General features: G+C 44.0%; 1 protein-coding gene across 3 annotated transcripts in view; it reads right to left on the bottom strand.

The window, feature by feature from the left end:
• Window positions 1–25,641, bottom strand: part of ENOX1 (ecto-NOX disulfide-thiol exchanger 1) — a 564,230-nt gene that overhangs the window by 135,219 nt on the left and 403,370 nt on the right. For all 3 annotated transcript variants that reach the window (XM_005853253.2, XM_014535489.1, XM_005853252.2), the window contains 2 exons: window positions 23,961–24,194; window positions 12,643–12,855 (listed from right to left, as the gene is read on the bottom strand). In XM_005853253.2, the coding sequence (XP_005853315.1) occupies window positions 12,643–12,855; window positions 23,961–24,194 (447 nt within the window). The remainder of the gene's footprint in view (window positions 1–12,642; window positions 12,856–23,960; window positions 24,195–25,641) is intronic.

Below are 25,641 nucleotides of genomic sequence, written 5' to 3'. Positions count from 1 at the left end.
CTGGGGTGCCTGGCCAGCCTGGGTGAGGGGCTGATGGATGTTTGTGGGCTGGCCACAGCCCCTTCAGGTTAAGGGTCCCCCCTGGGGTGCCTGGCCAGCCTGGGTGAGGGGCTGATGGATGTTTGTGGGCTGGCCACAGCCCCTTCAGGTTAAGGGTCCCCCCTGGGGTGCCTGGCCAGCCTGGGTGAGGGGCTGATGGATGTTTGTGGGCTGGCCACAGCCCCTTCAGGTTAAGGGTCCCCCCTGGGGTGCCTGGCCAGCCTGGGTGAGGGGCTGATGGCTGTTTGCAGGCTGGCCACAGCCCCCAGCCACGCAAGCTCCCAGTGGAGGCTGGCTGGAAGCAGGTATCTGGGATTTATTTAGCTTCTATAATTGAAACTTTGTTGCCTTTTGCAGAGGCCACAGCCGGCCAGAGCAGGCGGGAAGCTTGGCTTCCTCCATCGCCAGGGCAATCAAGCCTCCTGCTTGCTCCAGCTCCGTGGCTGCATCTTGGCTGGGTTAATTTGCATATGGTCGCTCTGATTGGTTGGTGGGCGTGGCTTGGGTGTAGCAAAGTTACGGTCAATTAGCATCTTTGTCTTTTATTAGTGTAGATATTTTAATTGATTTCAGAGAGGAAAGGAGAGGGAGCGAGAGATAGAAGCATCAATGATGAGAGAGAATCATGTATTGGCTGCTTCCTGCACACCTTTCACTGGGGAATTGAGGCTGCAACCCGGGCATGTGCCCTGACTGGGAATCGAACTGTGACCTCCTGGTTCATAGATCAATGCTCAACCACTGAGCCATGCCAGCTGGGCATTTCTTCTCCTTTTTGACCCTCAAAATTGTGGCCCTGCTTTCCTTTGATTTTCCACTAAGTTCATTAATGTGCTACAAAGATTACTTAATAGCAATTGGCTATTTCTAACTACTTAGATTTTCTGGGCCAGGCACTCACTTGATGATGAAGCAGTATTCTTCAAAGTGTGGTTCCTGCGCCAGCATCACCATCATCTTTTGCGAATGCTCAACCCCAAACTTACTGAATAGAAACCCTAGGGGTAGGTTCCAGCAGATTATTTTTTAAAAATACATTTTTCCAGTTCTCTTGAGATATAATTGACATGTAACACTGTGTAAGTTTAAGGTGTACAACATGATTTGATACATGTACACATTGCAAAATGATGACCACATAAAGTCTAGTAAAGCCCTGGCTGGTGTGGCTAAGTGGTTAGAGTGTCAGCCCACGCACCGAGGGGTGTGGGTTCAATTCCCCATCAAGGGCACATACCTGGGTTGCAGGTTCAATCCCCAAATCTGGTCCATGTGCATGTAGGAGGCAACCAACTGATGTATCTCTCTCACATGGATTTTTTTTTCCTCTCTCTCTCTCTCCCCCTCCCTCCCTTCCTTCCACTCTCCCTCTAAAAAGCAATGGAAAAAATATCCTCGGGTAAGGATTAACAAACAAACAAACAAACAAAATTTTTTAAAAAGCCTAGGTAACATTCATCACTATGCAGTGTTACAATTTTTTTTTATTGTAATGAGAACTTTTAAGATATACTCTCTTAGCAACTTTCAAATATGCAAGACAGTATTATTAATGACAATCACCATGCTGTCCATTCCATCCCTGGGACTTACATTTCTTATAACTGCAAGTTTATACCTTCTGGCCCCCATTACCAGTTCCCCCACCCCCACCCTCTGCCTCTGGCAACCACAGATCCAGTAAGTCTGTACCATTTGTATATGCATTTATACTACAGGCCAAAGTCTATGTGCACTGAGAAGCCTAAGCAGCCAGATACTATACTAAATGCTGGGGATAAAAAGATCCAAAACCATTGCTGGTCCCTGCAGTCCTGTGGGTGGGAGTGGGGCAGGGGAACACACAGCCATATACAGTATTCCCTGCTATTTGAAAGTTTGCTTTATGACACTTCACTTTTATTAAAGCCCTAACATCAGTACCTGTTTTTGCTAACTGGAAGAAATCTGAATAGGATTTTTGCTTTTATGAAGAAAAGTGAAAACAACGTTCAGCGTTGGTTTTGCAGCAGCCGACACTGGAGGCAGCGCACACCACCGGCATCCACAGTGCCCACCAAGCTCCTTCTCGGGAGCCACACGCGGCCTCTCGGCATCAAGCCCCAGAGCTCTGAACAGCGTCCGAGCATCTGTGCTTTATTTTGCTTATTGTGTGCGTCCCTTAGCAAGACGTGTCCTAAGGTATAATAAGAAAAGCCTGAGGGAGCACGTAAGAGTGCTACACGTAGCATAAAACTGGTGAGATTCAGTGCATTTAGTATGATTCGGTAGGTTATTTTGGGGGTCTGGGAGTCCTCAAAATTTTTCTATAAAAATCAATGATAATTGTGCCTTCACTTCATGCCTTATGAGCTTACAAAAGGCTTCACAGGAACGTACATTTCTGGATGGGGGAACCTGCACATGACTGAGTCACAGTGCGAGGAGTGCGGAAGGGGAGCTGTGGAGAACGCCAAAGGAGGCAGGAGAGGCCGAAACTTTAAGGGAAATGAAAGTTTGTGCCCGCCAAGAAGCCAAAACATTCCATGTTATGATGGAGCAAGGACCAGCATATTTCCCTCTCCAAAAGTGCAGAGGACTCTGAGCACACACTTTAATCTAAAATCCATTCTTTTATCCAAATCCTATTTTTATCACTGTTGTTGAATAATAAGCCTCATCAGAGAAAACTAATGAGGTGGGGCCCAGGGAATGCTGGCGGGACCCCACTCCTGCCTGTGAGAGCAGAGAATCAGGACGCCAGTGTTGGTCAAGTCATACTCCACCTCTGAGCAGCTGTGTGTCCTGAAGAAAGCTCCCCCTGTTTGGACCCCCAGGCACTGGGGACGGGCTGGATAAGCCCGAATGTCCTCTCCAGCTCTGTGACCCCGCAGAACAGGGTCAGCAAACGTTCGGCAAAGGAAGAAGGTGAATATTTTTGGCTTTGAGGGTCACAACCACCTGCTAGAGATGGTGTCTCCCTACTCAAGCAGCGTGTCCCTTATCTGTGGCTCCTCTCATCTTCTCTGGGCACAGACTTCTTTTGTTTGAGCTGTACTCTGTTTCAGCTGCACAAAGAATCAAGAGCATGTCATTTCTGCCTTAAAGTAAGTATATTGACACCTTACTTTCCCTCAGATCTAGTATGAAAGCATCCTGGCTTTAAAAACTCTGTGACATTTTTCCGTGTGTGGATTCTTTCCAAAGCAGTACAGAGGCTATCTCCTCATAGCCCTCCCTACCCCTCCCCAGCAGCCAGAGTGTGTTAGCAGATGTACACACACACACACACACACACACACACACACGCGCACACACACACTCTCTCTCTCTCTCTCTCTCTCTCACACACACACTCACAGGCATACTCACTCTCTCTCTCTCTCTCTCTCTCTCTCTCTCACACACACACACACACACACACACACAGACATACTCACACACACACTCTCTCTCTCTCTCACACACACACACTCACAGGCATACTCTCTCTCTCTCCCTCTCTCTTATACACACACTCACTCACTCACTCACTCACTCACACACGTCCCCAATACAGTGTCTTTTTCTCCAGGCCCATGTCACGGTGTTAGGGTTTCCAGCTTCAGCTTCCAAAGTTATATCTTTCCTGAATGATTATGCTTCTCTCAGCACATATCAGTAAAAGAATGTTCAAATGTTAATGTTAATAGTGGTATTCATTGGCTCTATATTTTCAGTGAGAGTGAAAGGAAAGATATCAAAAAGGCTCAACGCAGCCCTGGCCGGCCCCCAGCATCCCCCACTGTCTGCTTTGGTGCCCTGTGCAACAGGAAATGCTGTGCTCGTCCTTGATTTGGAAGTTTTCATAAAAACTATTTTCTCTGGACATCTATTCCCTGTGAGTGAAGAGGTATTTTTAATAAATATTATGCTTCCTGCACTTGGACATTGCTATCAGTATGATTTTGAGGAGAAATAGAAAACCTGCGGAGCTGCTAACACAGTTAAGGGCTTTTATTCCCATGGATGAATGGATGATAGTCATGATGACCACAGACATGAGAAAGCATTTTAACAATTCATAAAGTTCTTTTTCCACAGTGGGGACAGAGGAGCCAAATTTCCCCTGGCAGGAATAAAATGTTCAGCTGAGATGTTCCTAAGAAGTAAGCAATTCCAGAAAGAGCTTTTTAGGCAGAAGAAATGTGGCGCAGGACACCAACCTCCTAGAAAGGGGGGTCACGGTGCACACGGAGATCAGAAAGCCCTCACATTTCACTGCCATGCTTGGTGCACTACCTGACACCTAATAGGAACCCAATAAATATTTGTGGATGAACTTCATCATTCATTCAAACGCCTGAGGCTTTTATGACTTTAGTCAAGCAAAGAGATGAGGATGTGACGGAGGGGATGGTCAGTGCTTGATGTGGCCTCTGACAAGACTTCTGGCCAGTGTGCAGCACCAGGGGATGCCCCACATGCTGTCAGCATTGAAATGTGGCTTAAAATTCACAGTGCCGTCAGCAGACGTAACCTCCATTGCAAGGCAGAAACGGAACATGTGTGTGGAGCAATATCTGAGCTTCTGGTCTGGGATCAGTTCGGAGCATCTGCCATCATGGCTAGGTCCTAGCCCATATTTGTGTTTAGATGTTCAGAGATATTAAAGGGTTGAAGTCATTGATAGGATGAGGGCTGTAGAATTTTCAGAGTGGTGATGAAACTTAGGGGACTGTTTAGTCAAACCCTTTCACTACAGAGATGAGGAAATGGAGACCTAAGAAGCTTAAAAGACTTTTCTAAAGTCATCTGGCTAATTGATGATGGAGCTGAGATTAGAACTGGGATCTCTTCATGCCTAATCAAGTCTCTCCACTATTCGCTATTTTCAAGATCTAAGATGAAGTTGATGCCAATTCCTCTGATAAATGTATGAAACAAATTTGCATGATAGTTCTAACCTTCCCAATCTCCAGGTTAAAATCTATAATAATAAAAGTGTAATATGCTAATTAGACCAGACAACCGAACGACCTTCCGGATGTCATTCCAGACATCCTTCCGGACAAAACTGGGGCAGTGGGGCCAAGGCAGATGTGGTTAGGGGCGATCAGGCAGGCAGGCAGGCGAGCAGTTAGGGGCAACCAGGCAGGCAGGCAGAGTGGTTAGGGGCGATCTGGCAGGCAGGCGAGCAGTTTGGGGCAATCGGGCAGAGTGGTTAGGGGTGATCAGGCAGGTAGGTGAGTGGTTAGGGGGATCAGACAGGCAGGCAGGAAAGCGGTTAGGAGCCAGTGGTCCCATATTGCGAGAGGGATCCCAGATTGAGAGAGGGTGCAGGCCGGGCTGAGGGACCCCGCCCCTCCTGTGCATGTATTTCATGCACTGGGCCTCTAGTTATAGTATTAACAGTACTGTAATACCACTACTGTAAAATTCTCAACTAAAGTATTTTTTACATATTCTAGAGTACATACCCTTGACCAGAATCGAACCTGGGACCTTTGAGTCTGCAGGACGATGCTCTATCCACTGAGCCAAAGCAGTCAGGGCTACATATTCTAATTTAGGCAAATACTTCCTTTTCTAACCAGATAACAGCATCGATCACAGTGTAATGCCAGCACACTTCTGCACCTCCACCTGGAAACTATGCATTTACAGGGAGAATATCCTCCTCTTATCATTTTTCTTTTCTTTTTTTTTAAATTTGGATAAATGTCAACTTGATTTTTAAAAAAATCTTTATTGTTGAAAGTATTATATATGTTCCCCTTTTCCCCCCATTGACCCTTCTAGTCCACCCCTGCCCCCACCCCTGCCCCAGGCTTCTGATCATTTTTCATGAAAAAACACCTGGTAGTAGAAAGCAAACTGTTCAAGGAGCCGACAGTCTTGGATTCTAATCTGCCCACAGATTTCCAAATGACTAAGGCCTATCATGTCTGCTCCCAGAGCCTCAGTTCCCATCTCTGTAAAATAAGGGGTTGGAGCCAACGAATGCCTCAGGTCTCCTCCAGCTCTGACATTCTACAATTTCTACTTCTCATTCTGTTCATTATGTTTATGGCATGTATTTTTAAATTAATATTAATAAACCCCTTTCCACTGCCATCTGCTTTCCCGTTTGCCTTTTTTTGCACTTTGCTTCCTTCTCTTTCCTCTCTCTCCAGGAAGCATGTTGGCAAAGTACCAAAGTGGGAATATCACGGAGTGTTCAAGCTTTCATTAGATGTGTGTGTTGTAACAAGGCATGCACAATTGATCATCTTGACATGCATATTAATAATTGAATGCCGTGGTACATGCTTCCTGAACTTTATAAACAACTTCTCCCTGAGCTTTGAAATGATGAGCTTTGCTCATAACTGAAAAACTGAAAGTGGGCAGGCCTACGAGGAGTTCCTAGGAAGCATACATTTTTTATAGAATAAAGAGAAACAATTTTATTAAAAGCCATATTTGAATTAGGTGTTGTTTTAAGAATATTTTAATAATCTATAGTCTTTGTGAAATTTTAAAACTCATTTGCAACGTTGTACTTTGTATTACCATGGGTGTAATTCTGCTTAAGAAAGGAGACCCACAAAAACAGGGGGACTCTTTCCACTGGAGATCAGTTTTATTTCACGAGTAACAAAGGGTATGTAATAATCTCATTATGAAGTTTGGGGTCAGAAACATACATGTTTTAAAAGCAAAGAAGATGGAAACCCAAAAATCTCTCAGTTGGGAGACGTGGGGAAGTTTCTGCTGATAGACAGTTTAAGAAATGACATAAACATGAGACAAGGATGATATAAGGATATGATAGCATATGAATAAGATGATTCATATGAGCTGGAATTTTTTTCTCTTTCTTATATATCTAGCAAATGAGAGCTACCCAGCTGGCCCAGAAAGGAAGAGACACCCCCACTCCAGGACAGATGATGTCCTCATCTAACACCTTTGACAACTGCACATCCATGGTCAGAAGTAACAAATGATCCCAAACAGAAGTGAATGGAGGCTATCCTCCCCCAATCTCTTGGTTGGGTTCAGTCGCTGCCCCTTGATGTGTTAATCCAAAGCTCAGGTGGAAACAATGCCTGTTTGATTATATTTAATAGCTGATCCTGTGGTGAAGGCCAGAGATATGAAAAAAGGTTAGAACTTAAACAAATGTTGGTGGAACATAACACCAACACAGCTAGAAGGTAACTGCTGAGCTTTGATGAAGTAAATCACATTTTTAAATTTATGTTGTTATTAATGGCTCTTAGTTTTTTCCTCTTTGAGAAAATGTCACTTGCTCAAATAGGAAAGCAAGGACAAATATGACAAGCAAGGAAAGGAGAATGGGGCATCTAATTCAGCTTAATGGGCTAACACTTAGTGAAATTCCCCTTTCATGCTCAACTAATTGGCTATTTCAAGCAAAAATCTAAATAGGGACCCACCTGTTTACTGTGCCTGGAGCTTTGCAATGTACCTGACGTTTCCTGGGAGTTGCTACATGAGCTGTCCCTTCAGGACACCAGGCCAGCCACACTTGCTGACATAACCTGGTTCATCAATATACTAGTACCTGCTTCCAAACCGCTTCAGAACCATTTCCCGACACTTTTGGCTTTCTGATGGAGAAGAGCATTGACACTAGGGATCTTTATGTGGAGAGAGTGCTTGGGGCTACTTTTGAATAACCAGGAGCTTTTCCACCACCAGGGAGAAAGCTGAGATGCCATTCCTGAATTTTGGTGCTTAAAAATCCTAACCTAATTCTAAATGAGAAAGACAAAGTGTGATTCCTATGGTGTTTGCCAGGAATACAATGCAGATAAATGGGAGTATGACTGGTTCCATTTTGGGGAAATACAGTATGCAAATCACTGTGGACAAAGCAGTTATTGTTTAAACTCAACTCTAGGCACGGATACCAAGGTCATTATACCACATGGAACCAAGCTGGAGGAAGCAAAAAATATGGTTGAGACAAATAAACATAACTCCAGAAGATATGACATGAGAAATATTTAAAATTCAAAGGATGATTGCCCTAGCTGGTTTGACTCAGTGGATAGAGCATCAGCCTGCAGACTGATGGGTCCTGGGTTCAATTCCAGTCAAGGATACATGCCCAAAAGCAGCTGATCAATGATTCTCTTTCATCATTGATGTTTCTATCTCTCTCTCCCTCTCCCTTCCTCTCTGAAATCAAATATATATTTGAAAATTCAAAGGATAATGAAATGAGCATCTACCTAGAGTTTACCAGGTTACTGCTAATATTTCTATGATGAATGCTAGGATTTGGTTCCCCTTTGCATCTGGGGAGCAACCAGCTTTATAACAGCACACAGAAGAGAATGAAACATCCTGAGGTTGCTCAGTGAGATACGCAATCTTCCTGTTCCATCTCACAGGCTTCATTCCAGCTCAGGCTCACTACTAAGGACTCACAGGAGGGCTGCTCAGGCACTCCATGGTTGGGATGTGTACCCCTCAGCCAGCACTGAGGCTGTCAAGATCAGCTAGAATGTCTGTAATCTCTGTTGATATCTGCTGGCTGCTGAAGTATTTCCCAGAATCAAATTACAGGGCTAAGTGTGATCTCCCAAATAGTAATAAGGATATGGGAAATGTGAAGGTTGTTGGACAGTTAGTTACAGTTGGGAATATGTAAAAATGATTTTTTGTTGTTGACTCTTTCACTCTAACTCTCCTCATATCTCCTAGCCTGCTAGCAAGTGTCTGGTAAAGTATAGCAATTTCCAATGAAAACATAGCTAGCTAGCTCTTTTCATGATTTGCTTGATTACACATGCATGTTGAAACCTCATTACCCATGTGATGGGATTTCCTTTGTGATGCTTGTTAAAATAATCAAAAGCAGACATATCACTAAATCATCACTCATTTTGATAAATGCTCCAAGGGACCTAATAAGATGCAGTGATGGTGAACCTACTAGAAAAGGGTGGATCAGACCTAACGGAGGAGAAGGATCCAAGCATGCAAAGAGTGGGGGGAAGAGCACATCAGGCAGAGGGAACAGATGTGCAAAGACTCCAAGGTGGGAGGTAGCTCTGAAGGGCTCAGCAGGAAGGGTGACGCAGAGTGAGTCAGGGAAGACTGACGTGGAAGAGCAGGCATGGAGAGCTTTTTAAGCTAGGGAGAGAGACTGTTAAAGTGAAATGGGAAGCTATGCAGGGATTTCAGTGAGGAAGATATGATGTGCATTATATCAGATTAGAGGCCCGGTGCATGAAATTCACACATGGGTAGGGTCCCTAGGCCTGGCCGGTGATCAGGGCCAACCTGTGGGGTGACCAGCAGGGTGATTCAGGGGGCCCCTGCTGGCACCCACCTTGGCTGGCCTGGGGCCTGTGGGCTGGGGGAAGCTCCTGCATTGAGCGCTGCCCCATGGTGGTCAGTGCACATCATAGCGATTGGTCATTCAACCGGTCATTCCACTGGTCCTTCCACTGGTCGTTCTGCCATTCGGTTTATTTGCACATTAGGCTTTTTTAAAAAATATATATTTTATTAATTTTTTACAGAGAGGAAGGGAGAGGGATAGAGAGTTAGAAACATCGATGAGAGAGAAACATCGATCAGCTGCCTCCTGCACACCCCCTCCTGGGGATGTGCCCGCAACCAAGGTACATGCCCTTGACTAGAATCGAACCTGGGACCCTTCAGTCCGCAGGCCGATGCTCTATCCACTGAGCCAAACCGGTTAGGGCTAGGCTTTTATTTTATAGAATAATGTGTAAAAACTAGCCTAAAGTGGGATAAAAGTGGAAAGGGAGGAACTACAGGGGTGGGAAAAAGTTGGTTTACAGTTGTTACTGTGGAAAAAATATAATACAAGAATAAGTCTGTGTTTCATGTACTCACAATTGTAAACCTACTTTTGCCCACCCCTACATGTATGGCAGAAATTGAAACATGCGCTCCCATTAGCCATTGTCCCCTTCCTCCTTACTGTGAGAACGCAATTTTATTCTGGAGTGCAAAGGGTCCAGCCGAAGTAGGATATTTCCCATTTTCTTTGAAGGTGGTCAAGGCCACATGTAATAATTCTGCAGTTAGAAATGAGTCTGCTGAGGATCTTTGGGCAAGTTTTGCTTTCTTGATCTAAAGTTTTGAGATTCGTGTGGGTGTGGGTGTGTGTGTGTGTGTGAGAGAGAGAGAGAGATGGCAGGAGCAGTAGCAGTCATCTTAGACAACCATCTAGGAAAAGCTAATCATATCATAGAAACTCAGGCTTGACAGCCTTGAACCACTGAACTGGTACCGACAAACACCAAAATCTGGATTTTACTCTGTGTGACAAGAAAAAACTCCATTTGTGTAAGATAAAGTTGGGTCTGGTTTTCCGTTCCTCACAGGTTGACACAGTGTCTCACTGACACACCAGGCTATTATTGTGCCCGGGCAGCCTGCACTGCAGTGGTGGCAGTTAAAATGGAGAAAAGTGGGCCTATTTGAAGGGGGAAGCATCGGGACTTCCTGATGGTCCAGATGTGGGGCTTGTGGTGGGAGATGATGGGTGTAAAAGTTATAGGATTTTGGCTTGAGAATTTATAAAAATGGGATGGAAAACTCAGAAGAAGAACAGGTTTGAAGATTAAAATCAAGAAGTCAATATTTGATATTTTCCAGTTGAGGCACCTTAGAGGTACTTATGAGAGTAGTCTCCACTCCTGTGGTTTCCATGGGGTGGGATTTCCCTCCAGGACTCCTGGCCCTGCTCCAGCCCTTCATGTTCTCCTCAGCCAGGGGGTGCAGCAGCCGGGTTAGAGGGACACTCATTCCCCTTTGGTCCTCCACCTGCACCTACAGGTGCAGACTCCGGGGAAGAGGCCTGTGGCCAGATGCTCAGCCCTGTCAGGAAGCCCATTCTCCATTATTGCTGCAGATCTCAACCTTGTTTTCCAATTTAACTTTTCTCAGTAATAAAACGCTGAGGTCTGGATCTTCACACACTAGACTTCTTTGTCTGGCGCTCAGTGGTTTCAAGCCTAGGCCAGCTTATTTGTGTATCATGTTAGGCAGGCATGTCGTATTCTTCCAGCCACGATTGAAACCTTGTTTTAATGGGTGCTTCTTTCAGAAGATACTGCCAAAGAAAACTAAATTCATCCCCTTTTCTAATACGTGGCTGCCTTGGTCTTCATTGTTAGAGTTAAGAGTTCAGTCTTGCCCCCCAAGCAGGACTGTAAACTGCATAGGAATGAGAATTTATTTAGAATGGATGCCAGTGATCATCTATTGTTCAGGCATTTGGCTTCTTGCCTTAATTTTACAGGAATCGTATTATTAGAATTGTGTGGCTTTTCCCTCTCTCCCTTTTCTCCATTACTAATTCACCCTTCCCTTCCTCTACCCACTAATCCATTCTTTGCTTCCCTCCTTTGAAAGGTGGTATCAATACTAGTGTTCTTTATCCTACCCCTAGTGACCTTAACTTCAGGATTGCTGGGCATTCACAGCTGGGTAAAGGGCCATTCCTCATGACTGGGGAATGTGGGGAAGCTAGTCTGATAGTGGCCTGTAGAAGACAGAATATGTAAAAAGACAGGTGTCCCAGGTTGGTCTCACATTTGTTATTTGGCCACTTATCAGAGTTTATGTTTGGGAGTTTCTTAGATAATATTTTACACTGCCACAAAAATGGTCTTTTGACAACAAAGTTATATAAAACACTTCTACACATAAGATCCTGGTTTTTCTTGGCCCTTTCTCTCCCCATTCTAACAGATATATTATCTCTTGGGTTTACACTGATGAAAGAGGTGCTAGCCATTTTGGCACATTATATCACTGACAATAACACATTCCCAGAATGAATATGTAAATCACAGTCACCCTCCAGTGTGAGATCCTGCACCTGGTGTGGAATGGAGCACGGCATTGTTACCGTGCCATTCAGTGGCTTTTACCCAGCAAGGGAACATCGGCAGCTGTGATGCATTATGCCGCTGTGACGTTAACTACAGACACAGATAGAGTGCCCATAAAAATATACGCCCTTTTTTTTAATAGAGCCTTGGGCAATTACCCTGACTATTGTTCTATGAGAAAGCCCCATTTACACCCCTTCATCAATTTAGGACACAGACATGAAAAATCACCAGCATTAAGTAGTTAAGGCAATTTGCTTTCCAAATGAAGAAAGGACAAAAAAATAATACTGCAGAAAAATCTCTGCTCCTGAGTTGCCCGAGTTGACAGTCAAAAGCTCACCTCAAATAAAGGGTCCTGAGGAGGCGATTTCTGATGGTACCTTCTTCCTAAACAGAGCCCAAGGGCAATGTGTTCAGGGTCTCTTCCTACTGTCAGCACTAGGAGGACATGTGGGGGTGGACAGCCCACAGGTGTGGTGTGGACTGTGGTAGGTCTACCTGATGGCCGGGCTGGGTGTTCTGAGGAAAGGCTACAGAAACGTTGCTCACCTTGAGAAGTAAGCTCTCAGGGCAGGTCCGTGTTCCTCCAAGTTGCCACAAAACATGAAATAGGTTATGAGGCTTGCCATTCGATATGGAGTAAGATGGGAAATTATTGAACTACTTACCCCCAAATGAAAAAATAAAATGAATACAAAAGAAAAGGCAAAAACACAACACGACACATGGCCCCCAAAATCTTACTTACATTGAGTGAGAATTCCGGTTAAGGCATTTTTAAAATTCTCCTTGGCTTCCTCCATCTCTTGCTCATGGGTGGCCTTTTCATTCATTAGCCGGCGGACGTGGCTGTTGGCCGACTGCACCATGGAATAGAACTGGTTTGCAGAACGCCGATTCACTTCCCCTCGTTCAATCCAGGAAAGTAACACTGTGATAGCCTCTGAAAACTTGCTATCATCTGGAAACAGAAAACCACCAAGTACAAATCATGCCAAGGCAAGAAAATACAGTTCACATTGGTTCCCCTCAAAAGACAGAGCTTGACCCATCCTAATGGATTCATTTTCAGAATTTGACACATTAGTTTTCCTGAGACTAATCATTCTATCATCACTTAGCTTTCTGTTCCCATCTAACTCCCTGGCATCACAGACATACAAGAAACAAAGGGACATTTTCACCCTCCTATCTACCAACTTGCTGAGCTCAGTGTTAGACCTGTTCTGGGCATTCCTTGTAATTACATACAATTTCATTCTTCCTCCAAACCCTGATTTCTCTTTCTGAAGTCTGGCTCAAAAACTGATAGTAATCTATATGGACTCCATTTCTTTATTCTTTGATCAGAAATAATTATACTGTGATACCAGTTTTTTGATTTAGAGAATCAGCTGAGTTAGTGTCAAACTGAGGAAGACAGATTAAAGCACTATAAAACTGGTTATAATATAATATATTGTTCCTGAGGTGGTAGTAGGAACAAGTCAATTCTTGTTCTACTACAGTTCAAAACTAATTTTATTTTAGGTATAGTATAACATACTTGAGTAGGCTGAAAAATAGAATATTTCCTTGTTTTCAACAAAAGAGGACCTGAAGTAGTCAGTGTTTGCTTGGGAGGCTACTGAAAACCTATTTGAACCTGGTTTAAGGCATGTATGTGGTCGAGGAGGGGGATAGGAGTGGGTAAATATGTAATAAAGTTTATTTCAAAGAAAACAAATGGATTTGCCTGTTTGGAATTGGTTACTGGAACAGACCTGTGTTGTATGGCTTGGAGGTGGAGAAAAAGCATGTTTGAAGGTGATTAAGTTAATTGGAACTGGAAGTTATATGTCAGTTATTACAACATTAATCAATCCTACTGCTGAAAGCTCATTCGCATTTTCCAGGTAAACTTAAAGGGCGGAGTCTTTTGTTGGTATTTTTCTACCCCTGGAAAATGTGATTTAAGAAAAATATTCTACATTTTTCAAATAAACTGGGTAGAGTCTGAATTCTAAAAATAAGGAGCAAAATTAGAAGAGTCAGATTCTTACTCATTTGACAAATACTGAGTGCCTACTATGTGCCCTTCCCTGGAGGAACATCAGAGACATCCTTATGTATTGTGTGTGTGCTTGTGTGTGTATGTGCGTAGATGCATGTAATATATATTACTGTACAGAGTTTGCATATTAGTTATAGTGTTTATACATACATATACACATATATACACACATACATATACACATATATACACATACAAACATCTATATTTATAAAAGCCTGGTTGACCAGTTGACTGATCGCTATGACGTGCACTGACCACCAGGGGGCAGACGCTCAAAGCAGGAGCTGCATCCTGGTGGTCAGTGTGCTCCCACAGCGGGAGCACCGCTCAGCTGACCAACCCGTTCCGGAGGTCCACCAGCCTGGCGGCAGCCACTCACTCCCTCAGTAGACCTGTAGGTCCGATCTTCAGAGAACAGGCCATTTACTGACGGACCGGTGCCATTGGCACGATCCTAACAGCACTGCTGGCCTCCTGGAAGTCGGCCTCGGGCACCTTGGCCCCTTCCCCTCCCTAGATGCTCCATAAGAAAGAAATGGTATGAAAGCACCTGCCAGGTGGCTCCTGACAACCAGCACAAATGTCAGCAGGACGGATCCAGATCCTGGGCCAGCAAGGGCATCCCACCGCCTGCCTGGAGGGCCGATCAAGTCCTGCCCGCCACCCCCCTCGGGATGGGCGCCAGACACAGGGCCCACAGGCCACCCTGAGGACCCCACCCATGCATAAATTTGTGCACCTGGCCTTTAGTAAACATATATACACTCCAGATGAATGGATAGAGGGTGATTCATATTTGATAAGGGAATTTTATTTTACTACTAGTGGCCTGGTCACAAAATTCGTGCACATTAAAAGGGAATTAATTAGAGGAAATATTTTAATATTGCTATTTGCCCTTTCTCTATAATAGAAGTATCAGAGATGAAAGAAAATTAGTAAAATGTATATGAAAATCTCCCTCCTGTCAGAGTCTGGGGCGCACCGTGGGACCTAGAGTCAAGACCCACCCACCACCCGCACATGCTTTGAAAACATAGGAGACCCAGACCCGGCCGGCCCCACGCCCATTGGGTGATACCCAGACCTGGCCGGCCCCACCCCTGTCAAGTTCCTCTGGGTGGGGGGCACAGCCTCAAGTCCTCCAGCCCAGTGCCGGGCAGGGGGTGCAGGGGTCCCCCAGCCTGGCACCAGGGCGAGGGCCATGGCCTGAGGTCCCCCATCAAGCCCTGCTGGGCAGGCAGCACAGCCTGAGGTCCTCCGGCCCAGCGCTGGGGCCAGGGGCGTGGCCTGAGGTCCCTTGCCCCGGCCAGGCGCCTTGTAGCCTCAGGTCCCTGCTGTTTGGTCATGATGTTATGGCATCCCGGCTAATTTGCACATTCCTCTATTATATAGATAGATTTTATTTTATTACCTTATCTTATTCACAGATGTTTTGGAGTTAACCATTGTTATAATTTTACCCATCATACAAAACCTGCATTTGTGGAGTGCTTTGTGAATTTTGCAGAGTCCTGTAGAAATACCGTATCGTATTTTCACAGAGGCCCCTCCCAGACAAGGTACAGCTTCATTGCTGTGGCTGTGGCTGGGCCAGGAGGTACGCAACTGCATGAGGGTGGATCAGCCTAGGCAGTGCTTGTGGTGTGTGTTCTGCCTTTTCCAGGACAGAAGCAGCTATTACCCAGGCACTACTGACCAGCCACTCAGGCCTCCCCCGCTGTGCAGTGGCAGCCTGAGCTGGGGACCAAAGCTTTGTGTCTGTGCACCTGCCCCCGCTGCCCTGGCACTTTTGCCAGAGGAGATAACTGGCTTGGGGAACGCCCACAGGGCACCCTGCAAGTGAAAGACTCACATTTTCTTGAAAATCTCAACCCGAAGGCACAGAACACACTTGTTCGGCATCATAGCTGGCTCACACAATTTTGTTAACTCTGGAATTTCTGTCTAAGTTCAACCCTCCGTGAACTTCAGCTGCAGTGATTTCTTATCTCATTTTGTGGACCTGAGCGGCTTGTACAAGATAAAATCCATCATACAACTTAACATTACATTCAGGCCATGGAGAGGCCCATAATTTAGCCTTATGTTTGTGAGAGACCCGCTGCAACTGTTACAGCCAGAATAAATTCTGCCTCCCTCACACTCTCTACCTCTCTCCCTGCCAATATATGTTAGGAGAATGGACCACCAAAAAGACAGCAGAAATAAAACTAATGCTCATAAGAAATCTCTTTTTTTTTGTCTCAAAAAATAAGAACAACAACAAAAAGAGGGCACGGGCTTCTTGTACCATTTTTCCCCTTGCCTGTGGCTTTCATTTCTATAGAACACGAAAGAAAAAAAACAAAAACCCTCAACCTGTTGTTAGAAGGAGCAACACTGTTCTATCTTTCCTTCCGTTGCAAACTGGTAGTTTTTCTCTCTTGCTTGTGGTCACTCAGCTCGTAGATATCCTAATTTACTGTTAGGAAGAAAATATATGTTTGCTTGAATTGTCTAAAAACCAAATTTTATGGTTCATCACTCCTAGTCCTAGAGCATAAGCTCACGAGCAGATTATTGTTAGCTGACAGTTTTTAGAAAGAGAGAAAACATTCTTAGGATTGTGCAAGTGCAAATATGCAATTTAAAAAGTAAGTAGGAAAGAGCCTTTCTAACATTTTAACAAATAATACTAGATAGAACTCCATTAACTTAAAAGAAATACATAGGTTTGAAAACTCCCAATTTTCATCCTCATTTCTGAACTTTCTGAAACTGGCAGGCCGATATATGATTGATATACTGACATTCCAAGACAATGTAAAAAAACATTAGGTAAAGCACTATTGGTAACTCTAGTCAATATCTGCTGCCATGTAAGAAGTGATTTTGTATTAATCAAAACTAGGCCAGTAACTCTCTGAATGGCTACCGAGGAGTATGGGGAGTGGTCATTTTCAATTTTTAACTGTTTTCAATATCTATCTATTTTCAATATCTAAATTCAATTTTGCACTCACTGCAAAGATCACCGGAAAGCAGAAAACAATATAAACTAAACAGGATTTAGATTGCAGGATTATTAAAATATTCCTGTGAAAAGAAATTAACAGTGTTCATAAAAATCACATCAGACACACTTACAAGAATTCCAAGTACTTCCTATGAACATGTTTAGGCACACCTCTGAACATGGGTGCAGATGTGGTTTTTCCACAGTAAGAATTCGGAATATTGGTACAGTATTATGAAGTGTCTATGGAGAATTTTCTCCTTAAAAACTGACCAACATTTTGTAACCAGGGTCCTTACAATGTCACACCTGGGTTTACCTCCTAAGTTTTATTCCTTAATTTGCATTTTACCCTTCAATCCATCCCACCATCTCTTTGTCACACTCCTCCCTGCTTTTGCACATGCTCTGCACTGGTCCTAGCCCTCACACTCTGGTCCACCTGGCTGTTAGTCTTTGCTCCAGATTCAGCCTAAGTGCCTTTCATAAAAGAAGCTCTTCTGTAACCCTAGGATGAATTAGGTGCCCCTTTGCTATATTTCCACAGTTCTCTACATATCCTGCTATTAAAGTATCAGTCATTTTGTACAATAATTGTTGGTTTATGGATCTGTCTCCAGTTGTGAGAGGCTAATATCAGAATAAAACTTCCAGGAAAAATATGCCGTCTGCTGGTTACTCTGAGTTTTTCCCTTTGAAATCTATCTACAGGGTGGGGCAACAGTAGGTTTACAGCTGTTTGTATAATAATTAATAATGCAAGAATAAACTCTGTGTTTCATATACTCACAATTATAAATCTACTGTTGCTCCACCCTGTTTATTTCATTATGCTCCATTTCTAATAGATTTGCAGTGATAAACACTAGAAAGCTCCAAATTAAAAGTTGGGAAACATCAGTTGTCAATAAACATTTTAATTTCATGATAAAAAGTATTGCCACACTGCTTATCAGAGATAAATGGCACTTAAAGCTGGCTGATTCTTTTATCCTTCAGGCCCCTGAGGTCATTACCATTGGCAATAAAAGTTAAGGGCGATGTCAGATAATCACACAGAAGCACAGCCTCTACAGCCAGGCATTAACCAGCTTATCAAATGGCTCAAAAATCTTTTTGAAAGCATTTTTAATTCTGAGAAGGCAATAACCATTTTTAGTTTTGTGAGGACAAAATAATATGATGATTATCTATCATACTTCAATGTCACTTCCTGAATCCATACCCATCTCATTTCATTCCTGGTCACTTCCGATTGTCAACCTCCCTCCCTTCCCCTCTCTTCCATGTTTATTGAGCATGTTGCACAAGGTAGGTGTTAAAAAATCGCAAGTGAATAAATCTTTGCTATTCAAAAACCACAAGCATGAGCCTCCTTTGGGAGCTTGTTTGCAAATGCAGACTCCCTCTTGGGCCTTCTGATTCAGAACCTGCATTTTCTTTCTTCCAGGTAATTCATATGCACATTAAAGTTTGAGAAGCACTGGAAGAAATTGTTCAATGAAGCCAGGGAACTGTTTGGGAGCCCATCTAAGTTCAGAGATCCTGAAAAGCTGAAATGGAAAGTTGCAGCTGGGATATTAGAGAATATTAGAAAGATCTGATGTGATTCTTAGGAACTTTGAGAATTCTTGTCCCCAAACTCCCTACCCCATTTAAAGAATAGCTGCTATTCTGTCATCTCTATCCTGGAAGAAAACATGTGCAAAAAAAGTTAAAGACTTGGAAATGGGCCTAGAGGTGACTGCGGATCCTTTCAATGGAATGCTGGGCACAGACCAGAGGCCCCTCTCCAGTGCCCCTGGGTGATCTGATTCTACATGGGTGTGAACCTTAGCTGTTTTTGATGAGGCTATGTTAAAATGTGGTAGGGAATAGGACATAAACTGTGGAAAACTGATAACAATGCAAATAATTCTTCTCTATAATAATGCAAATGATTTTTTGTCCAGTAGGAAATATAAATATTCAGAAAGCAAATTCTTTTTTGAACCAGTTTTAACTTCTTACCGATTCCCTCATTAATTAAAGAGTTAAATAGAATCACTGGCACGTGGTCATTTAATATTTGAAAGGCAGTCATGATTTCACTGTCACCGCATACTTTAGCACCCATAGAACTGCAAACTCCACAGGGGCAGGGCCCAGGCTGCAGCACAGAGCCCAGGACTCAGCAGGTGGGCACTCGGTGAACTTCTAATCAAACTGATGTCCAGTTAACAAAGGGGGGAAGGAATAAAACTGGTAAGTAGCTATTTTCTACCCCTTTGTGTGCAGAGGCTGATCTGGCCCTAAATTTCAGAAGAGCACATGGGGTAAAAGTCAGGCCATGAACAATGAATATGAAAACACTGGTGGCTGTAGTACCCTTATTTATGGCTGGGTCTATAGAGGAGCAACAGGAGGGGAGATTCCAGGTTTGAATACAATGTATTGAAAATGAGAAAAAAAGGGGGGGAAGACATTCTATAGCACATTTGTTTTCAAAGACATGGGACACACAGACACATGTACACACGTGTACACACATGTGTACACACACAATGGTGTGTCTATACAGCTGTCATTGATTTCTGGCTTCTGTGATAGCTGGAAGCAGTAGGTCACAGTGTATAGTCACACATTGATGCAAGGAGAATGGGAATTCCAAGATGGCTACAACTGCTACTACCATGTTTGTAAAATTTCACTGTTTTCCCACACACTGGCCATCCCTACACAAGTCTCCATTTTCTGGCTGCGCAATTAACCATCAAAAGGGGTGGTACCTTAACTATCCTCCAAATCATGAATAGCATAAAAAGCTATACATGATTCCTCGCTATCCCCACACACACACAAGGAGAATGGGAATTCCAAGATGGCTACAACTGCTACTACCATGTTTGTAAAATTTCACTGTTTTCCCACACACTGGCCATCCCTACACAAGTCTCCATTTTCTGGCTGCGCAATTAACCATCAAAAGGGGTGGTACCTTAACTATCCTCCAATAGCATAATAGCATAAAAAGCTATACATGATTCCTCGCTATCCCCAACACACACACACACACACACACACACACACACACACACTTTCCCTAATTAATTAGTACCTGTAAAAATTTGAAAACTAAGGGGGGCAGTATGAAAATACACTGATTATTCCTGCTTTGGAGTCATGCAAAATGTTTCTAAATGAAATGGCATATCTTCCTTTTATGAAGATGAGTAATGTTTGAAGAAGTGATTCGCAAACAGGCTCCTGTGCCCTCAGAAGGAAGTCTGGTTTTTACTAATGGAACTTCCACTTGGCTAATAGTATTATCGATTTTTACATTCTTAGAATCATAAATAGTGGCAGCCATCTCAGCACAACGCTAGCACCACGTCCACCCTTTCTCCCCTTGGCGGGCAGACGCTGGGCCGCTCCGTATGCAACCCAGAGTCCAGTCCCTGGAAATTATGGGTGTTGACCCCAAGAGGTCCAAATTTCTGACAACTCATCGGGAAATCCCAAGGGCACTGCTTGCCAAGTTTTGTGTCAAAACTTCACCGGATGCACAGAAAAAACTCTCCATTTCATTACATAAAGATTATGTGAAGCTTTCCAAAGCAGGGAAAATACACAAAATATTTTAAGTGCTCTTGCTAGGAGAGATCCTCAGTGAATTAGGATATAATCTCTCCTCACTGTCTGATCAATGTCTTCCTTCCACAGTCCAAACACAGGGTTCCTCCAGGGGTGGATGGTCTGTGTTAGACACTGAAATTCATTATCTTGTCTGCCTGGTGCTACTGTTTCCAATAAAGTGTAATTATGGTGTTATTGAGCTCCTTCTCACTTTCTCAAAGCCCTGCTATAAACTTTGGTCTGTGAGCACTTCCCAGTCAGTCTTCATTAAGTTGAATTGTCTCAGAACAATGTCTATTTAATCAGCAGGACGCCTGCTAATTTTCTTTTTTAGAATTTGTACTAACGTAACAGACACTGGAGCTCCATGCCTTAGGTACTACACAGTTACACCTCATTGTTTCTTCTGGCTTCAGAAGGCCCTGTGGCCACTGAATGTAGGTTTACTCATCCCAGAAGATTCCCCCGTCTCACCCTGTACTGGCCAGGTGGGGTGCCTGTCTCTCTTGGGATAGCACCCTGCACTTGCCACTTGCAATAGTGGAAGTACAGAGTGCTTTGTAAATTGCCTCTATCACTCAAAAATCTCGAACTAAATGAGGTAGAGGCTTGTATCCTGTTTTCTTTTCCCACGCGCTCAGCACAGAACCAGGCATATGGTAAAGAGCTTGACAAATACTTGTGGAGTGATTGGAATAATGGCCGAGTGCACATCACTTCCCTAACTTTCGGCCATGGGTCATGCCTGGTAGCACTGTTGGCCAGAAATGCAACATGCTTATAGATCCAAATAGCTAAGAAACAAAGAAAGCAAATAGTTTACTGAGCATATATTATGTGCATAGTTTTAGCACTGAGCAGGATGGAAAATGCCTTGTTGGTTGTAATGAAGACTTGGCCTATATAGATTTTGTTAGATAAAACTGATTTTCAAAAAGAAAATTGTAAGAATGAACAAGTACGATGTAAAAATGGGGAAAATGTTTGTACTAAACACAAGATAGCAACGTTTCTCTAGGGCAAAAAGAAAAATCCAAGTAGGTATTTTCAGATTGCTTTCCCACTTCTTTCTGACCTACGCTTCTTTACCTTGGACTTGACTGCATTTGATATCCCCATATCAATGAAATCATCTTCAGGGAAACAGTTTCCTCGGCTCCTCCTGTCTGGCTTTGCAGCATTATAAGGAGCATGAGTGGATTTCATCTCTGAGGCAGCCAATTTCCTAAGCAATTAAATGCTGTTTATATTCCAAGCTCTGTGCTTGGGTTGAAATCATCAAGCTTGATATTACCTGACTGTTGCCTAAGATGTATCCCCAGCTAGTTCATTCTACTGTAACTGCCATCTATTAAAATTTCCAATCTGTTCTCTCTCAAGGGATCACACGGTACGTTTTAAAGGTGCAGCTTCTAAATTTTGCAAATTATACATACATATATATATATATATATACACTTTTTTTAAATGGCAAGGCTTGCCAATTACTTTACCAAACTGACATCCCAATCTGCTATCCTGCTATCCTAACAGGAAGGGCAATGCAGTATTCCTCTGGTATGCGTAGATACTCTCTGTGTTGACTCCTTAAAAAAGTAACATAACGTAGATACCAAACTTCCTGAAATTCCTTCATGAGGTCACAGAATCAAAGTGATAGTTTTTGTCACTCCTAAGAGTGGACACGGCAGAAGCTGATAAATACAGAATGCACTGAATCTGAAAGAAACAAGTATTTGTTCCCAAATCAACATTCCTGGCTGAGGATGTTGCTCTTTCTCTTTCTGGCCACTTGATAAGGCTTCGAGTCTGAATGGAAAAGTGAGAAGATGTATTTATGTTTTATAGGCTTTTTGTCAGAGGGACAGTCATGGCCTCTGTGTCACAATGGGGCACTTCAGTGCAGCTGCAGATTACTAGGGTTCCCAAGCCCAGAACAGGGGATGGGGGCTAGAAGCAGAAGTTTTTTTTGTTTAAAAAAATCTTTTTTTTCAAGCATAGAAAAACTGTTCTTCCTATCTTTCTAAAATAGGATTTGGGCAGTTGTTCATATACTTCCTGTAATGAAAACATCCAATCCACTCTACACATTGACATTTAATACACTGGCTATGCTCTCAAATACTCTAAGGACCAATTGCATCTCTCCCCTCATAAGAAACCTTCAGTGGCTTTTCCACTGCAGGTGGAATAAACCCCAAACCCAGCAGCAGCCTTCAGGCCGCACTGTACGGCCCAGCTGCTTTTCTAGCTTCACGGGCCTCTATGACTTTCACGCAGGCCTCACCTTTGCCAGAGCAGGCCGCACGCCTTTCTCCTTGGGTGTCAAATTCTCTCTGCTTCCTTCTATCTTTATTCCCAGGGCTCCAGCCTCTGACTAATAATGTGTTTATGCCCATTCTTTTTTCGAGGAAAAAAATATCTTGTGTATCTTGCAAAGTTCAAATTCAGCCTCCTGTCTGAAGACTTCCGTCACACTTTCATCAACAGTGTTTGCACTCATTCCTCAGCTCTCAAAGCACGTTGCTCATCCCTTGAACAATCATGTCACTGACTTTGTATTACCGTTAATCGTTTCCTTGTAGACACCTCTGTGTGGCCCACGACTGTGACCTATGTAACTCTCATTAAAACCTGACACGCCCAACAACCTGAGGACAGACTGTAAAACACTCAGATGTTGCTCATGTCACACAACTTTGATTAGTAATGACAAAAAATCCACATACACACCCAATCCTCATTTCAAGACCTGGCCCCTCCCGATTCATTTGTAGTTCACTAGTGCAGGTAATAAAGCCTCCACATGTTTATCTCTCATAGCATCCAACACAGGAGAGGAACACAGAAAGCATCTGAAGAAATGAAATATGCACACTTCTCGTCCTCATTATCTGGTAGGTGTTAGCAGTGCCCCTTCAACTCCATCGCTGAAGCCAGGAATCCTATTCCACATGTCTCTTCTGCCCCAGTGCAGAGTGATACGGTTAAGGAAGGCTTTGTGAGGAGTGTGGAGTAGGTGCAAACTCTCCAGAGCAGGAGGAACACCAGGACCGTCTGCCCAAGGTGTAGACGCCAGCCTAGCTCATGCAACACAAGTCGGAGGGCAGTAGCCAGCTTTGGGGCTAGAGCTCATGGCTCTTCTTCCCCACTTTCCAGGCGATTGTTGAGTGGCAGTGCACACACATTCCCAGACCACGGTGAGTGCTGGAAAAGGGCAGGGCTCTGTCCCAACGGCAGGACCAAGCTCAGCAGAGTCCTTCTTCCCAGTGACCCCCCCCCCCCCGCCCCCCACACCCGTCATCGGGAATCAGCTCTTGAAGGAACAGAAAAACACACAGGGCTTTGGTGTTGAGGGGCCACAGTCTTTCTCTTTCACTGGGCAATGGCCTCCTACCTTTCAGCTTTTCGGCCAGCAAAGCGGCCTCGTGCTCCGAGTAGTGCATGATGGCCGGCGGGGAGGGCGGCCGCAGCCGGTCCTCCTCCAGCTTGCGCCGGTGCCGCTCCTCGCGGGCGCGCATCCTCTGCTTGCATTCCCACTCATAGAAGTCATCCCGGGCCTGGGCAAAGTCCACGTGAAGGCGGCCAGAATCTTTTTTGTCCGTGCTAGACCCTAATCGCATCCGGTAACCTGAAACCAATGGAAAATCTGGTCACATAGCAAAGACACAGCACCACGGTTTAGTCCAGGCCCCTGATCCAGGTGCACTGAGTGCTGTCATTTCCTTGTCCTTACAGAGGACACCCTTCCCTTGGAAGTGGGAGGCAGCTTTCCTTCTCCCCTGCGACCCGGAAGCACTGCCAAGTCAGGCTCCTTATAGATTAGGGGACACCACACTGCTCTGAGGTGTCTTGGTCTCCTACTCATTTGCAAGCCAATGATACCAAGAGGGTGATCTCAAGAACCTGGGCTAACTAACTCCTTCTTCCCTCTGGCTTCCGGGAAGCTCAAAAACAAGTGCGACACATAGCTTTTTTCCCTCCCTCCTACCTTTTTTATGGCCCTGATTTTATATTTTCAACTTACTGTAACTCTATCACATAAACTCTCTTAAATTCTTTTTAGAAAGAGATGGAGTAGGAGTAAAGAGTGTCCATGATATTTAAAGAGATCTACAAAGTAAATTCCACAACACCTCACTCACAGGCTATCACTTTATTCTCCTCAAAAATGTTGCTGCTCAGTTCTCTCTCAGCAGCTGCAAAAGCCACAATTACCAAGGCAATTTTGCAATGCTGTTTTATTTCCACTTATCCTCTGGGGCACACAGGAGAATATTTTACCTTCAATCAAGGGGCCTTGCCGCTGTCTTCCTGACAGCCCCGCAGCAGCTCATCTGGCATGCAGCACCGCACGAATTGTCCGCACAATCTTTGAAGGCCACAGGAGCCGACACGAGAGCCCAGAGCCAGACCAAATAATGGGCCTGCAAATCTTTGGGGGATTTACTGTGAGCTGCCCAACTTACAAAGATTGTGAGCAGAAATTTGATCTGAGAAATCAACAGAAACAGCACTGAAACCAGACAGCCAAACTTCAAATGAAGAAGACTTGGCTTTGAGGTTGCTCTTCAGTTTGGGGTACTCAGAATTAAAAAACATCAATTCAGGTCCCAGCAGGATGAGGGCTGTCAGGGCCTGCCAGAGGAGAGAACAAAAGCAGCACTTTTGCTGTGTAGGGGCTTTGCAAATAAGACACCACTGTGAAATGCTAGGCCACACTGGGCAGATATTCAAGATCTTGTGGCAGATTTCAATGGATTATCGCAGTATTTTGGGTTGAAACTCAGCTGAAAATCCCTGAAAAGGCTGACTTCTCCCCAGTAGGGCCCTTCACACATTTGAAAAGTTACAAATATGAAACAGATCTCACATCTGATTCCATTATGCCCTTCTTGTGCCTCGGTTTCAACTGTGTTATCTAAAAATGGAAAGACATAACAACAATACCTATCAAAAACTCAAACATCTGATCACAGATGAGCAGGATTAATTCTAAAGCACAGTGTATCTTGGTTGTGGGCCATGAAAATTTAACAAATCTGCAGGCCACATAATATATATATATATATATATAT

The sequence above is a fragment of the Myotis brandtii genome, unplaced genomic scaffold, assembly GCF_000412655.1.
Source record: "Myotis brandtii unplaced genomic scaffold, ASM41265v1 scaffold1018, whole genome shotgun sequence".
Lineage (NCBI taxonomy): Eukaryota > Metazoa > Chordata > Mammalia > Chiroptera > Vespertilionidae > Myotis > Myotis brandtii.
Note: the sequence above shows the minus strand (reverse complement) of the source record. Positions and strands in the feature narration are given on the sequence as shown.